This window comes from Octopus sinensis, linkage group LG11 (genome assembly GCF_006345805.1).
Source record: "Octopus sinensis linkage group LG11, ASM634580v1, whole genome shotgun sequence".
NCBI classification, from domain to species: domain Eukaryota; kingdom Metazoa; phylum Mollusca; class Cephalopoda; order Octopoda; family Octopodidae; genus Octopus; species Octopus sinensis.
The window spans coordinates 61,061,372-61,077,047 of record NC_043007.1 but is presented as its reverse complement, the minus strand read 5'-3'; the positions used below and the strand labels follow the sequence as shown (position 1 = coordinate 61,077,047).

Genomic DNA, 15,676 nt, shown 5'->3' with positions numbered 1-15,676 from the left:
TGCTGTTTATCTTGATATGAGGTCGTCATGTTGCACACATATGGACGTATGCATGTACTGGTGTACCCTTATCATACAGGTAGTCATGATGGATCAACCCTGAAAGGATGAAAGGCAAAGTCAACCCCAGCAGAATAGTAATAATAATGATGATAATAATAATGATCATCTGAAGTGGCTGCAAATGGAAAATTCTGATGACACTAATGTATTTTTTTATCATAGAATACATAAACAAGCAGGGTGCTGAGGATAATCAAATAATAATAGGGAGTTAGTAAATTCCCAAAATATAGAATGAGTGTGTGATTTGAAAAAAAAAGCTGATCAGTGGACATTGAAACAAAAAACAATGAGAGTTAATAAAATCTTGATGTACATAAGAACAAACAACATGATAGAGATCAATAGGCTTATCTAGATAGCTAGTTAAGTTTGTAGAGAACTTGGGACTGAAAGTCAATGAAAGGACAAATAGTGCAAGAAATCTACAAACAAAGACCCTGTGATAGAAAAGAAAAGTATTGAGAGATATTAGCTTGTTGGTGGTATCAATATTGGAAGAAAGTAAAAAATAAGCTTAGGAATGTGTATAAATATGGCAGACTGAAGGAAAGGTATGGTATTGACAGAAAAGGGCTGGATTTTGTTATTAAGGAACTAAAACACTGCATTTTGACTAAATGAGGCAAAATAATAAGATATTATCAAAGAGTGAAGCAGTATAGGTAAAATAGATTATTCCAAATTGACCAGAAGAAATTTTATGAAGAAATAGATGAAGAAATCACACACAAAAGAGCTGTGCCAAAAGCAGAAGAAAATTGTGTATTTTGGAGCAAGATATGGAGTAAAGAAGAATAGCATAAAGCATAATACTGACACTGAGTGGCTACAAAAGCTGAATGAACCTGTTTTGTATCTGCAAGAAGAAATTAGATTTGTAAAAGAAAATGTGTGACAAGTAAGAAGATGAGTAACTGGAAAGCAGCTGAACCTCATAATATTCAGGGGTATTAGGTAAAGAAGCTGACAAGGTGCCATAAAAGAATTAGCAAAACAGTTTAATGCACTGATCAACAGACACGTAAAGATCTCTGAATGGATAACTACTGGATAAACATTACTGCATTTAAAGGATTTTCCAGATGGGAATACTGTGAATAATTACAAACCCATATCATACTTCCTATTAATGTGGAAACTGCTCACTGGAATAATTGCTGATGAAATTCTCCCCATTGTGCAGAAGGGTTGTAAATGGAAATGAGAAGGAACTAAAGACCTGCTGCTCATAGATAAGATTGTAATGGAAGACTAAGCAAAGGAAAACAAATTTAGCAATGGCCTGGATAGATTATCACAAGACCTATGGTATGATAATACATTCATGGATCATTAAATGATTGAACATGTTTGAAATTGAAGAATGTTGAGAGCTTTTTGAGAAAAAGCATAGAAAATTGGAAGACAGAGTTCACATATGGACAGAACCTTGGAACTTTAAGAATCAAGAGAGGGGTTTTTGAAGGAAAAAGTGTTTTGTGCATGATTATTTTAACATTGTTGTAGAGGAAAGTATCATCTGGATATGAGTTTAAAGGAAAGCAGCAAAAGATCCAAGTCTGTATTTTATGAATGATCCCAAGCTGTACAGTAAGGATTAAGCTCAAGTCATCTCATTAACGAACACAATTCATTGCTTTAGCAAAGACATCAAAGTGGAATTTAGTCTCAAAAAATGTAGAGTAATATTCTTGACGAGGGGGAAAGTCAACAGGCTTAGGAATTAGCATTAGGAAAATCATGAAAAAGATTGATGATACACAGTATAAAATACCTTGGAGATAAATGAAGTGATGGAAAAGCTTTATGCAAGCATATCTCCAAACAGACTGGTGCTGCAATTAAAGCTAAATGGAAGAAATAAGCTTCAAGCAATCACTACATGAGCAATTGCAATATTGAAGCATGATACAAGTCTTATTGGTTGGGGGAAAGAGGAGTAACAGAGGTGATACTGAAAATTGTAATAGCTACTCACAATGCATGGAGCATTCCCCACCAAGAGCAATATTAACAGGCTATATCCAATCATGCACAAAGACAAGCATGAAAGCTCTATATGTTCAGAAGAAAATAGTTTGGAGTAGTAAAGAGTGCCTTAGGACACTGATTCAGGTGAAAATTTCTGGTAAAGATGCTTGCATGGAGACAAAGGAAGGAAAAAAAGAAAGAGCAAAGAAGACAGAAGAAAATGAAATGTAACATGAACGACCAGTTTGCTAGAGAGGTGACTAAGGAAGAGCGTCTAAAGCCAGAGATAGAAGCATTTATCTGTACTGCAAATAAATGGACAAATTATGACAATTAGGACAAATTATACCAATAACAGCAATAATAATAATAATAATGGGCTTATTGTAAACAGTGCTCAGATGCACTACAATTCATTAGAAAAGAGCAAAAGAAGGGACAGTCTGTTTCAATAGGTTTAATATATTATTAGTGTCAAAATAAGTTTACTTACTGAAAAGAATAGTTCAGAAACAGATTTTGCACAGCTACTATATAAATTAGACGTTCCTTTATTTAATAAATATTTTATGGTCACATAGGCAAGAACCAATCAGAGAGAGAGGTAGAGAACTTTTGCTTGCTTTTATTTAATCAGCACAAACGTGTTACAGATTTACCTCCCTTGCAATAAAAAAAAAAAGCAAGCCCGTCAGACTACTTTCTTCTGATTCAAGTACTGTAAAATACTACTTCTTGCTTCTTTCACTGCTTCATTTTCAAAACACCAATTATAAAAACCTAAAGAAGCAGCCTACAACTTCTCTGAGCTGTAATTTTTCTAGTGCCAAGATTCCAAGAATGAAAACTGTCTATTCTATATTAACTGTATTTCATAGGTCAAACAGTTCCCCTTCTATGGATTGTCCCCGTAAGTTTCAAGAACCCATGGCATCAAGTTATCAATATGTACCATGAGGTGGTTCAGATGTCTACTTTAAGAAGAAAAGGAAAAAAATGGAGCTGTCAGATTTATTATCAATCAAATTGTTTATATACTCCAAATCACAATGTCTTATGTTACTGAGTCTTTAAATGGTAGTAATCATCATCCTCATCATTATTGTTATTATTATTAAAGAAGGCGCGAGCAGGCAGAATCATTAGCATGCCAGGCAAAATGTTTAGTGGTATTTCATCTGTCTTCACATTCTGAGAGTCCATAAAATAAGTATCAGTTGAGTACTGGAGGAGTTGATGTAGTTGGCTTACCCCTCCCCCAAAATTTCAGGCCTTGTGCCTATAGTAGAAAGGATTATTATTATTGTTGTTATTATTATTATTATTATTATTATTATTATTATTATTATTATCATTATTATTATTATTATTAAGGCAGTGAGCAGGCAGAATCGTTAGCACGCCAAGTGAAATGCTTATGGTGTATTTAATTCTTCTTTACATTCTTAGTTCATTTCCACCGGGATCAACTTTGCATTTCATCCTTTCAGGGTCGATAAATTAAGCACCAGTGAAACACTGGGATCGATGTAATCGACTGGTCCCCCTTTCGAAAATTTCAGACTTTGTTTCTATAGTTGAAAGAATTATTATTATTATTATTATTATTATTATTATTATTACCTTGTGCCAAAATTTGAATTTGTTATTGTTACATTGTTTTATATGAACTGTTCCAAGTCTCACCCAGACTTAGCCTCAAAAAACAGTAAGTTAGATATTCTCCTGTGGGTGTTATTTATGAATAGCCATGAAAGGAGACCAAATACTGACAATTAAGATTCTGTTAAAACTGTTTAAAGTTTGTTGTAATATTTGTGATTTTAAAAGATTAAAATATTCTCAGGCTGGTAGATTGTTTTCTTTCTTTTTTTTTTGTATTTCGGTTTTTTAGGATATGCTACATGAGAATAATTTTTTGTAGGTCTGATACTTTTGGGTTTCCTGGCAGTTGATCATAGTATTGAATAGCACCATTTGATATTATCCCCCAAACTCCAATGATTACAAGTCCAGTTGTCTTTCTTAGATCCTACATTTTGAGACCTCTATTTTGAAGTCCTTTCACAAAGATGTTGCAGTCTGCTGTGATTCAAATATCTATGAGCAGACATGTTTTGTCAATATGATTTCCCCCACAGTATCTGGTTTATTGACCTGAATAGCTAACCAATTGTAATACCAAAATCTCCAGTAGTGTTTTTTCTAAATCCCAGGAGAGATTGACCCATCTGTACAATAACATTATATATGACTCTAGGAAATTCTTTCCTGGTTGTTAAATGGAGTATCCCAGATTATTATCATTATTTCTAGTATTAAATGATAATATTTCATAGTATTGTGTATTTTATGGATTTCTAACATCATAGTATATGATGTATACCAGAGTTGCAAGAAATGCTTTGCTATTCGGTTTTTTGTATGATGTATACCAGAGTTGCAAGAAATGCTTTGCTATTCGGTTTTTTTTTGGGGGGGGGGGCGGTTGTCATTTGTAAACATATATCTGGGGGCTGTTTTTATATGATGGTGGACTGGCAGAATTGTTAGAGCATTGGGGAAAATGTTTAGTGATATTTCTTCTAGATCTTTACATTCTAAGTTCAAATTCTACCGTGGCCAACTTTGCCTTTTATCCCTCCAGGGATACATAAGCAGATAACTCTGCTTCACATTCACTGAATTGAAACAGAGGTATCAACTTGGATATTTGCAGGAAAACATGGCATTGATCTAATCATATAATTACCTATATACACATGCACATGTGCACATTCATTCACACACACACATATAGATATGTATATATATATGATATGATATAATTTTTAATGAGCTGGTTATTTTCTTTATTTCACTTTGTCACTTTACCTTTGTTCAAATATTAGTCATATTGGATATTCTTAACTCACTGGTTTTGGTATATTTCTTAATTTTATTTTCTCATACATATGTCCAACACAGTATATATTAAGTCCACTGAATTTGAGACTGCTTGTACTCTTAGGAACAGATTTTATTTGTCTGTGAAATTTCTATGGTGACAGTATATATTGACTGAACCACACACACACACACACATATATGAAGTGTGTGATCATCTGATTAGGGAATCCACAATTCAAAAGAGAACTTAATACATTTGTCATGTAAATTATATATACTTTATTGTGAGGAAGTAGAAAACACAGCTAGTGGGAATAGAAAGAGAGGAAAATGAATAAATTTAAAAGGAGTAACTTACTATACAAAGCAATTTTACTGAAAATAAATGATGAGTGAATTGGAGTCGGTATGTTAGTGTCAGATATAGGCTACAACTTAAACATGGCTACCCCAACTGGTAAAATTTTCTTCACTTAATAACACTTCCTACAATAACATGCTTTTTACAAAACTTTTAATTTAAATTCTAATAATATCTCATGCCACAACATCAAATTTATTCAACAATATAGTTTTTTTTATCAAATTTGCAAAGCCAAACTAAATCAGATATAACCATACCTCTACCAACTGCAACTGCACTATCTCCATTAACTACCCTCTATCACTAACACCACCACCAGTACCACCACATAAACTCTGATTGCTTAGCTGAGGATATTATGTATCAATGTATTGTACATCCTGCCATTCCAACCACTGTGTATATATTAGTCTCACAACCAAACATTTCAAAATCTGGTACCAGCAGCATACACATTCCTTCTGTAACCCAGCTAGATATAATCATTTATTTCTTAGCTTGAAAACTGAGCAGGATTAATTATTCTGGACGTACATGTGATTTTCCCCTTCATTTCTTAATTACTTTATCTTAATTTGTAAGAATTTTAATTACCTCCCTTTATACTTTATTTTATTTATCAAGAGGTTTTTTTTACTAAAACCTATTAAAAATACTAAATTAATTCTTCTAAATCCAATATTCTAGGAGTTTTTTGTTTACTTTTTTTTTTAATTTCTTCTAATGAAATATTAAGCCATAGAATTTTACATTCTTTTTTTAAAATTATAGCAAACAGCCTTTTATATTTCTATTTTACCTTGAAAAGTAGTTTTGTAACTTAGAATTCAAATACCGTAGTGAACAAGAAATACATCTTTATTGAACATTTATTAAACCACTGCAACAAATTTGATTATTCTTAATTGAAAATTGAGTAGCATAAATTAATCTTCCTCTGTCAATATTGAGCAAAAGTGAGCCTTATTGGGTTTAAACTTAGAATATAAAACTAAAGGTACGTAATCTGGTGTATGACTTGTTTTTATTGCACCAAAGCAGTCCTTTTAACACAGATAATTAAATAAAATTTGCAAAAATTAAATAAAAACAATTATAATTTAAGTCAACCATTACCTGTGAACAGGAATGGTATGGTAACATGTACCATACTTTCACTAAGTTTTAGGTACCTATGTAATTGTGAGTAAATAGACACTCTTTCATCTCTCCCATACTTTGACTCAGTGGCACATCCAGGGTGTGACAACTGGAGAGAGCTACAGCTGCACTTGGCTGGTACTCATTTTCAGCTGAATAAACTGGAGCAAAGTGAAATGAAGTACCTTGCTCAAGGGATACCATGGGCTACCCAGTTCAGGAATTGAACCCCTGATAGTATGATCATAAGCCAAATACTCTATTAGACCACATACCTTCACGACTACAACAACAATAATACTAATAATAATAGACATGCCTCCTGTATCTGAGAGTATCTTTGGAAACATTTGGCTGTGGTTACTGCTCTCCTTTTTGAACAAACTTTTAAAAAATACCCAAAAGTTCATCTGTCTTTCCCTTTAAGCATGTACATACACTAATCTGCAACTTCTGTTCATCCAAAGTGCAACTGTTTAATCAAAATACTGAAGTTACATTTTACTATAAGATGTTCATGTACCTAGTTCCCACTGCATTATACACTAAACTCTATTACTACCTTTTTAACTATATTGCAGAGGAATCTCTTGACAGTTTGCCCCGGAGTGTGAATTCAAGCGAAAGTGATTCAGAAATAAAGGTGGAGGTTATTGAGAAGTAAATTCTAAATATATTTGTTACTCATTGGATCAAAAAAAAAAAAAAAAACAGAAAACCTATGGTCATGTACTCACCAGTGCCCCCATATTAATATATTTATTTAATTTTTTTTTTATATATATATTTCTCATTCAGTTTCCTCTTTTTGATTTACATCCATCATATTTCTTGTAACCCCCTCACACATACATGCAGTTACATACTGATAGATTTTCATGTGAGAGTGTGTGTGTATACATGCATATCATGATCAATGGGGTCTGGTGTGGCCCCTGACCGTAACAGCTCTGGTCACACTGTCCAACCCATGCCAGCATGGAGAACGGACATTAAATGATGATGATAATCATATATATATATATATATATATATATTATATATATATATATATATATATATATATATATATATTATATATATATATATATACACACACACATATTTGCAAATGCAAATAAGTATACAAATAAAAATGACCACTCAACACATATAATGGGGAATCAAACAATAATAAAAGTATATCTATATAAATACATACACACACACATGTGAGCACATAGGTACAGAATAAAGTGAATAAAATAGTGTGTGAATACCAAAAGGGGAGGAACATATAGTGTTTTGTTGAAGCTGAAAACTTCACAAACTGTTGCTCTGAGTTTCATGTAACTTTATCACCAGACAGAAGTGAACTTTTAGAACAGTACAACTGAGTAACAGTTTGTGGACTTTATCAGCTTCAATAAAACACTGTACACATACACACACACACACATATATTCAAGGAACATAATTTTTATGATTTCTCACATTTCATCTGATTTCTTATTATATCTTACTCTAACTGACTTTCTATTTGCACCTTTAAGTGAGCTTTCTTTTTCTCTCTTTCTTGATGGTTGAACCTTAAATTTTTAAATCTTCAATTCAGTTTTCACCCACCCCAAAATCAATTTTTAAAAGGTATCATTTAGTTTCTTACATAATATATTTAAAAAAAAGCTTCTGAAATTTCCAATAGAAATTTTATTGAATTTAATTTTATGTTAAATATGTAAGATTTAAAGAATTAATTTTGTTTTAAGTGAAGATATATAATTAAGAATTTCAGAATTTAGAGATGAATGAAAATAAAACATAGAAGTAATTTCAGAAGAATGTTAAAACCTTTTCTAAAACAATACTGCTGAATCACAATTTATACTACTGTAAGAAATAATAATAATAATAATTTTAATTTTAATAATAATAATAATAATGATAATTAGTAAGGATTTTGAGATTGGTGCTTGGGTGTTGAAACTTAACATCCAAGTACCTAGTCTTATAATTTGCTTAAGAAACACTGTGCATCCTTTGACAACAGGCTTTCACAGATTCAACCAGAGCAAGTAAGACCGAGAGCTCTGAGAAGTAAAATATAATAATACTAATAATAATTTTTATCTGGGCACAAAGCCAACAATTTTGATGAGAGTGTGTTAGTTGATTGCATCAATGTCAATATTTGACTGGGTCATTTATTTCATGGACTACCAAATAGATGAAAAGCAAAGCTGACCTCACCAGGGTGTGAACTCAGAATATAAAGGGCCATATCTAAATAATGATGATGATTATTACATTTGTTCTTAACATAGACACTAGGCCAGAAATTTGATGGGAAGGGTTAGCCAATTAAACTGATCCCACCTCAGTACTTGACAGAAGTACCAGTCGAGTTATGGGGTCAAATATAGTGATTAACTCCTCCCCTAAAAATAGCTAGCCCTGCACCTAAATCAGAAACCAAACAACAACAATAATAATAATATTGACTATACACAAATTTTCCAGGGTAGTACATAGTCAATTGACTCAACCTCTGTATATTACTGATACCTATTTTATTCACAATTGAAGAATTAAAAAGTAAAGTCAGCTTCGGTAGGTTTGAACACAGAACATGAGGAGAAATGGTAGTCTGCAAGACTAAGTGGTGTCCAGTATTTTGTTTTGTTTCAACAGTAAAGTTAATAGTTATTGAATGTTGTTGTCCACCCCTTCCTCTCTTCCTTTCTCTTCATGTCTGCAGCTTACTTTGGATAATTATGGAATTGTTAAATTCTGAAAGACTTATATAAAATGTAAACCATTGTTATCACTGAATAATTAGTTGTGTTTTGCTCACTGAAAAAGAAAAAAAATATCCTGAATAACAATTATCTTATGTTGTCATACAATCATTGAAATTTCTGTATATTTCTAAAAAGAAAATAAATATTGTTTGGGAAAAAAAGGAGTTCTGTTGTATTTGTATTTATTTTCAAATATTCATTTTTATATGATTTTGTTTTTAGTATTATTTGAGTCAACCCATATTTTGAGTTGTATCTATATATATTGGTTTCAAAGTTTGGCACTTGACCTGCAATTTCAGGGAGAGAGTAAGTCAGTTACATCAATTCCTATGTTCAACTGCTATTTATTTTATTGACCCCCAAAAGGATGAAAAGTAAAGTCAACCTCAGCAGAATTTGAACTCAGAACATAAAGATGGATGAAATGCTGCTAAGCATTTTGCCTGGCATGCTAACAATTCTACCAGCTCACCACCTTTGTATATGTATATATTTTCATGTTCTCAGAATACTCCTGTACACTTCAGTACTTCCATCCATCTTCTCCACCCACTATTCCTGAGAGAGTCCTCAGGTACCTTTTCAATAAGGTCCTATCAGAAGCAATGTCATCCTATTTTCCAACTGAATTCCCAAGCACAACCAACTGAGATTATGGATATTATCCAAATATTTCATTCTTAGTTTACACCTAGGTCTCTTGCCAGTTGACTTGGCTTGAAGAATCTGTCTTGCGATTCTTTCCTGTAACATTCTAATCACATGTCCCTAGTATCAAAGTTGTGATCTCTCAATGTGGAGAAGCAACACCTTGACCTGGAGAGATTCCCTGATCTCTGAGCTACTCATCCTGTAAAGTAATGTCACCTCACAGACCCATTGAAGGAACCCCATTTTGGTCACTTGTACTTGCAATCATACTCTTTCAGTCATTACCCAACATTTATAGCCATAGGTGAGGATAGGCATAAAAACCAAACTGAAGATGGCAAGTGTGGCTTTTTCATCAGCCTCTTTTCTTTTGATGATCGAATGCTGGAGCTGGCACATTACTGTGCAATTTGAGCATCCAGTTTAGCCTCCTGTCTTCCAGCACTCAAGAATATGTCCCTGAGATACTTAAACTTCACCTGTCTCAGTGACGTTCTCTTCCAACACAGTCAAATTGTTGGTATTTTGCACAGACTTTTAAAAATCACTAACAGATGTGCTTTGGACACACAGAAATGAGATTATGTGATGGTGATCTTCTTTCATCAGGAGAATTGCTGACCAAAATGGAAAATGGAAACTGATTTCAAAATCATTGACTTCTTACTTCTGCAAAAGAGCTCAATTTCATAAGAAAAAGAAAAAATGTTCAAACTGTCTCAAACAACAAAAGACTGAAACTATATATCAACAGAAAACACAAAACCTGTTTCATTGACCACCTATGTGTGATTGATGTGTGTGTGTGTTTATATCTCCTTATCTCAACATCACATGCTGATTGTTAAAAAAACATCATTGTCATACAAGCAGTGTTGTTCATTTGTAATCTTACACGAAAATATGTCCAGTCATTGTGCTGTTCATGTTCAAAGGACTGGAGGAAATATCAACTTGCTTGGATGAAGGTGAAGATTGACTATATGCTCTTCCTAGAGCATATAGCCATAGAAAATTCTGCTCAACAAATATTCTCTTATCTATGCAAGTTGCTTGTTAGTTTTTGGAACTGAGGGGGCCAGTGATCAGTTTCCTCCTCCCAACAACAGTTCACATGCAACTCTGGAAGGAGTTCAGATCAGGAGAACGTATATCTTGTCCCTGATGTCTTCATACATCGCACATCAGATAGTGAACAACATCATCTGTATATTTCTAAAGAGAAAATAAATATTATTTTGAACAAAAAAAAAGTATCGTATCTATATATTTTTTCATGTTTTCAGAGTACCAACATTCAACACAAGGGAGCCATCTGTATTCAAAAAGTTGTAATTGATGACTAAAGCTATAAACATGTCATGTCTTTTCATTTACTGTACTGGATTGAAATCTGATGCTGTCAAAACATCTAAGAAGGAAATGAGAAAATTAAAATTTGATGCATTCTATTATATTAGATCATCTTCAATTTATGGCCCACTAAATTTTGTTCATAAATACCGAGTACACTTTATATGGCTGTGGAAGAGATGACAAGGGACTGGGATGACTGATGATATGTGGTTTTCAAGAAAATCCTTGGGCCTTTTGCCAAACTTCCTCCCCAAGAAGCCCTCATCACCTTTCACCTAACTGCAGTTTTTACTTGATACTACTAATCTTTCTCACAACCAGAACCCATTTCCCTTGATAGCCATCCCTGATCCTTAACACTGCCCTCTCCATTAACATTTTACATTGCTCCATTTTGCCTGTGCCACTAAATCATCTCATCTTCTACATCACTACATATGTTTCTCACTCTCCCTAAGCACTATGCCTGCTTCTCTCTTCTCCCCTTACTCTTGCAACTTACCTAACCACTTATCTCCCTCACTTGTTCTCTCTCTCTCTTTCTCACCCTGTTTACTGTATCATCATTACTATTCTTCTACTCTTCATAATCCCACATCATTGCCCAATCCCACCTCTTACCTGCCATTTGCTACACCCAACCCACAACCTTACCCAATCTCTACAGTTGTCACCTAAACTTCCATTCAACACTTGTCCTTCATTCATTATATTCACCACCGCAACCATTCTCCATCTGTCACTCTTCCAGAGACTCCTGCAATCACCACCCACTCACACTTTTCTGTCCCATGCATTTCTACTCACATCATACCTTGAGGATACCCACAGATGCTGCATCACCAGTATTTGTATTTCTTCCCACTTCACCCAGAGCATAACCCCTATCCTCTCTTCTAAAATGTGAGCAGCCACATAACCCCTCTACATCAAGAATTCTGTTTTGTCCTGGTCCCTTCTCTTATATTTTAACCCCTCACCTCCTAGCTTAAAGATAACTTTCTTGGAGTTCATATTCTTTGCAGGCAGTACAGTGATCTCACTAGTATTTGCAGCCCCCCAAAAGCACCCAGTTTGCACTGTAAAATGGTTAGTATTTGGAAGGGCATCCAGCCATAGAAACTAGTCAATGTAGACAGTAAAGCACAATGCAGTCTTTGGTCTCAACAACCCTGTCAAACCCATGTCAGTATGGAACAAAGATGTTAGAAGAAGAAGAAGAAGAATCATGCAACACTTTCAATAGAGTACATATCTATTAATTTTTAGAAGGAAAAGGTTGACAGTGACTTCAGTGTTTAAGCTTACTAGCTATCATCAGACTGTCTGATGATGGCTAATAAGCTTAAAAGCTATCATCAGACTGTCTGATGATGGCTAGTAAGCTTAAACACTGAAGTCATTGTCAACCTTTAACTTGTAAAAATAAAATACGTTGAAGTGTTGTTTTACAACTGGGTACAGTTCCTGTTGCTAACTTCTACCTCTTTTTTATAAATTATTGAGAAGAAGGACATCAATAAGACCTTTGTAAATTGAGAGTCGATTTGGTGATGGTCTTCATGGTTTGAATCATACTGTCACATCAACAGACTTAGTGGTATGTCCTGATTCTGATTGTTGAATTGATTGCATAAATAGAAAAGCAGAAAGTAATATAAAATGTCAACATACAAAGAAGTTTTCAAATACAAGGACTTTAAAAAGTTGTGAGCAAGGATAAGAATGAAAGCATACAAAATTTTCAAAGATGTATATTTTCAACTCAATGTGTTGTTTCAGAGATCAGATATCACAAAACTCGTCCCCTGTTGATCTATTGTTGTTAAGCATCCAATTACACTAGGAACACTCAATGCAGAGTTCCAAACAACCACAACAGTGAAACATATGTAGGGAACAAATGATATAAACTTGTGTTTATCCTCATTTCTCCTACATTATTTCTGTATATCATAACCAGTAATATTAATAGTTAGTAGACAATTAGCAAAGAGTTGATGAATAAACTAGAAGAAAAAAGAATATGGTTTATATAGAATTTGATATAAGGAAACACCCTTTTGAAGATTAAAGTGAAACCATTTTTGATTGCTGATTAAATAAGACTTTAGCAGCATGGATGAAGCTACCTGTCGTTTATACTCTTTACTCTCTTTTACTTGTTTCAGTCATTTGACTGCGGCCATGCTGGAGCACCGCCTTTAATCGAGCAACTCGACCCCGGGACTTATTCTTTTGTAAGCCCAGTACTTATTCTATCGGTCTCTTTTGCCGAACCACTAAGTAACGGGGACATAAACACACCAGCATCAGTTGTCAAGCAATGCTAGGGGAACAAACACAGACACACAAGCATATATATATACACATATATACGACGGGCTTCTTTCAGTTTCCGTCTACCAAATCCACTCACAAGGCTTTGGTCGGCCCGAAGCTATAGTAGAAGACACTTGCCCAAGGTTCCACGCAGTGGGACTGAACCTGGAACCATGTGGTTGGCAAGCAAGCTACTTACCACACAGCCACTCCTGCGATATTTCTGTGATATGTCCTGTGATATTTTCATATCTGGATGAGAGACTGATATAGTTTAGTGATTTGTTGTGGATTTAACTCATTAGCATTTAAACAGGCCATATCCAGTCAAAATTTTCTGTTTTCTGTTGAAACTGACCAGATCTGGCCTCTTACACCTACCTTACAAAGATTTTTAAAATCACATCATCCAATTCTCAAAGTTACAATATAATGCATATTTAATTCAAACCAATGTGAATAAATAGGCATGCATTTGACAGAGTAATCTGAACATTCAAAGGTTAAATACTCAATATAGTTCCTTGGCACTGCAAAAGGAAGGGGAAACTGTTAAAACTTGCTGAAATCATTGTGATCTGCAACTGACAGCTGGGAATATTCACTGACATAAATTTTGTCTATATCAGTCACATATTTTAGATAATAAAACAAAACATTAATTTTATAGCATGTTTATAAACAGCTTTGAAAAATTTTAGATAACTGAAATAGTGTATAAGTATATTCCATATACACCTTTGGTATACATAAGTATGTGTGTCATAGGTATGACATGAATAAATATTCAGGATAGACAGCAGGTATTAACAAAACACAGTCAAAAAATGGCCTTATCATTGAGACATTGCACAACTCCTCTTGGCTCAAAACTACCAATATATATATGTCAAGTACAAAAGCATCTCCAGCTGTTTTGAAGAAACAAGGCCACCAGCCTTGACAATGTCACTTCAAACAATATGTCTCACAGTTAACCCTATTTCTATCTGAATCTGTATCTCTCCCTCTACCCCCCTCTCTCTTTCACTCTCTCAAGATGTACATACCAATCTTTCAGAACCTACTACAGTGCATTCCTGTTTTTTTACAGTGTCATTTGCAACAGCTTGAATATTTCTTCCCTCTTAATTATCCTCTGAATGGGTTCTGTAGAGGCATGCTTTTACTCTTGAGAAATTTAATAAAAACAATGTTCTTTCACCTGACATCAGCAAAGCATTCAGTCAAATATGTGTGGTATGAATCTCCTTGCAAAACAGACATGTTGAGAGGAAAATAAGTTGGGATGAGATATGGAAGTGGACAACATCTCAGCTAAGTTTCCTGATTCGTTCATCTTATGATGTTTTGCCACCACCTACGAATCTAGTAAGATGGAACATCTCAGAGAATGGCATGTGCAAAACATATTCTTTCCAATTGTTCTTTAGCATTGAACAGGTATACATGGAGACACAACTTGGTCCTTAAGGTTATCTTTAATGCTATAAAGAACCAACTTCATCTCAACAACACTGAGAAAAAACCATTAAAAGTACCATCTAGAGATTTTGTTACCTTCGTGCGTTCAGGTCAGCAGATCCGTTTCAAGAAGATCAAGAAACTTCCAGTGAGAGATGAAAAGTGGAACGGCTATTGGGAGGTGACTGCAGATTTACCTGGGTGCCAAGGATTCTTTCCCATCCCAATTACGAAAAAACCAGACATTTTGATGTGGTGTGAAAGACGGAAGGTTGTAAATCTAGTCGAGTTAACGGTTCCTCATGAAGATAATATGGACGCCTCTCAGGCTCAAAAGATTGACTGTTATGTAAACCTCCTCAAGGAATGTGAAGACGCAGGCTGGAAAGCAGAGCATTTTCCAATCAAAGTTGGATGTAGAGGGTTCGTTGGACTCAGTGTGAGATGACTGTTGTTATCGTTAGGCCTAACTCATCGTAAAGTCAATACCACCATGACCGATATCCAATCTACAGTGGAGAAGGCTAGCCACTGGATTTGGTTAAAAAGAGATGATGAGCAATGGCTAGAAGAATATTGAGCTTTATTTGATAACCAGCTGATTGAGCAAGCGGGGCCTCATATTAGTGAGGGGAGCCGGTGCGCATTGATGCCGTCGTGAGGTAGGCCC

General features: G+C 34.4%; 1 protein-coding gene across 2 annotated transcripts in view; it reads left to right on the top strand.

The window, feature by feature from the left end:
- LOC115217057 (GTP cyclohydrolase 1 feedback regulatory protein) overlaps window positions 1-9,255 on the top strand; it is a 53,702-nt gene extending 44,447 nt beyond the window's left edge. For both annotated transcript variants that reach the window (XM_029786637.2, XM_029786638.2), the window contains exon 4: window positions 7,012-9,255. In XM_029786637.2, the coding sequence (XP_029642497.1) occupies window positions 7,012-7,094 (83 nt within the window). In that variant the 3' untranslated portion in view covers window positions 7,095-9,255. The remainder of the gene's footprint in view (window positions 1-7,011) is intronic.
- Window positions 9,256-15,676: the final 6,421 nt, after the last annotated feature.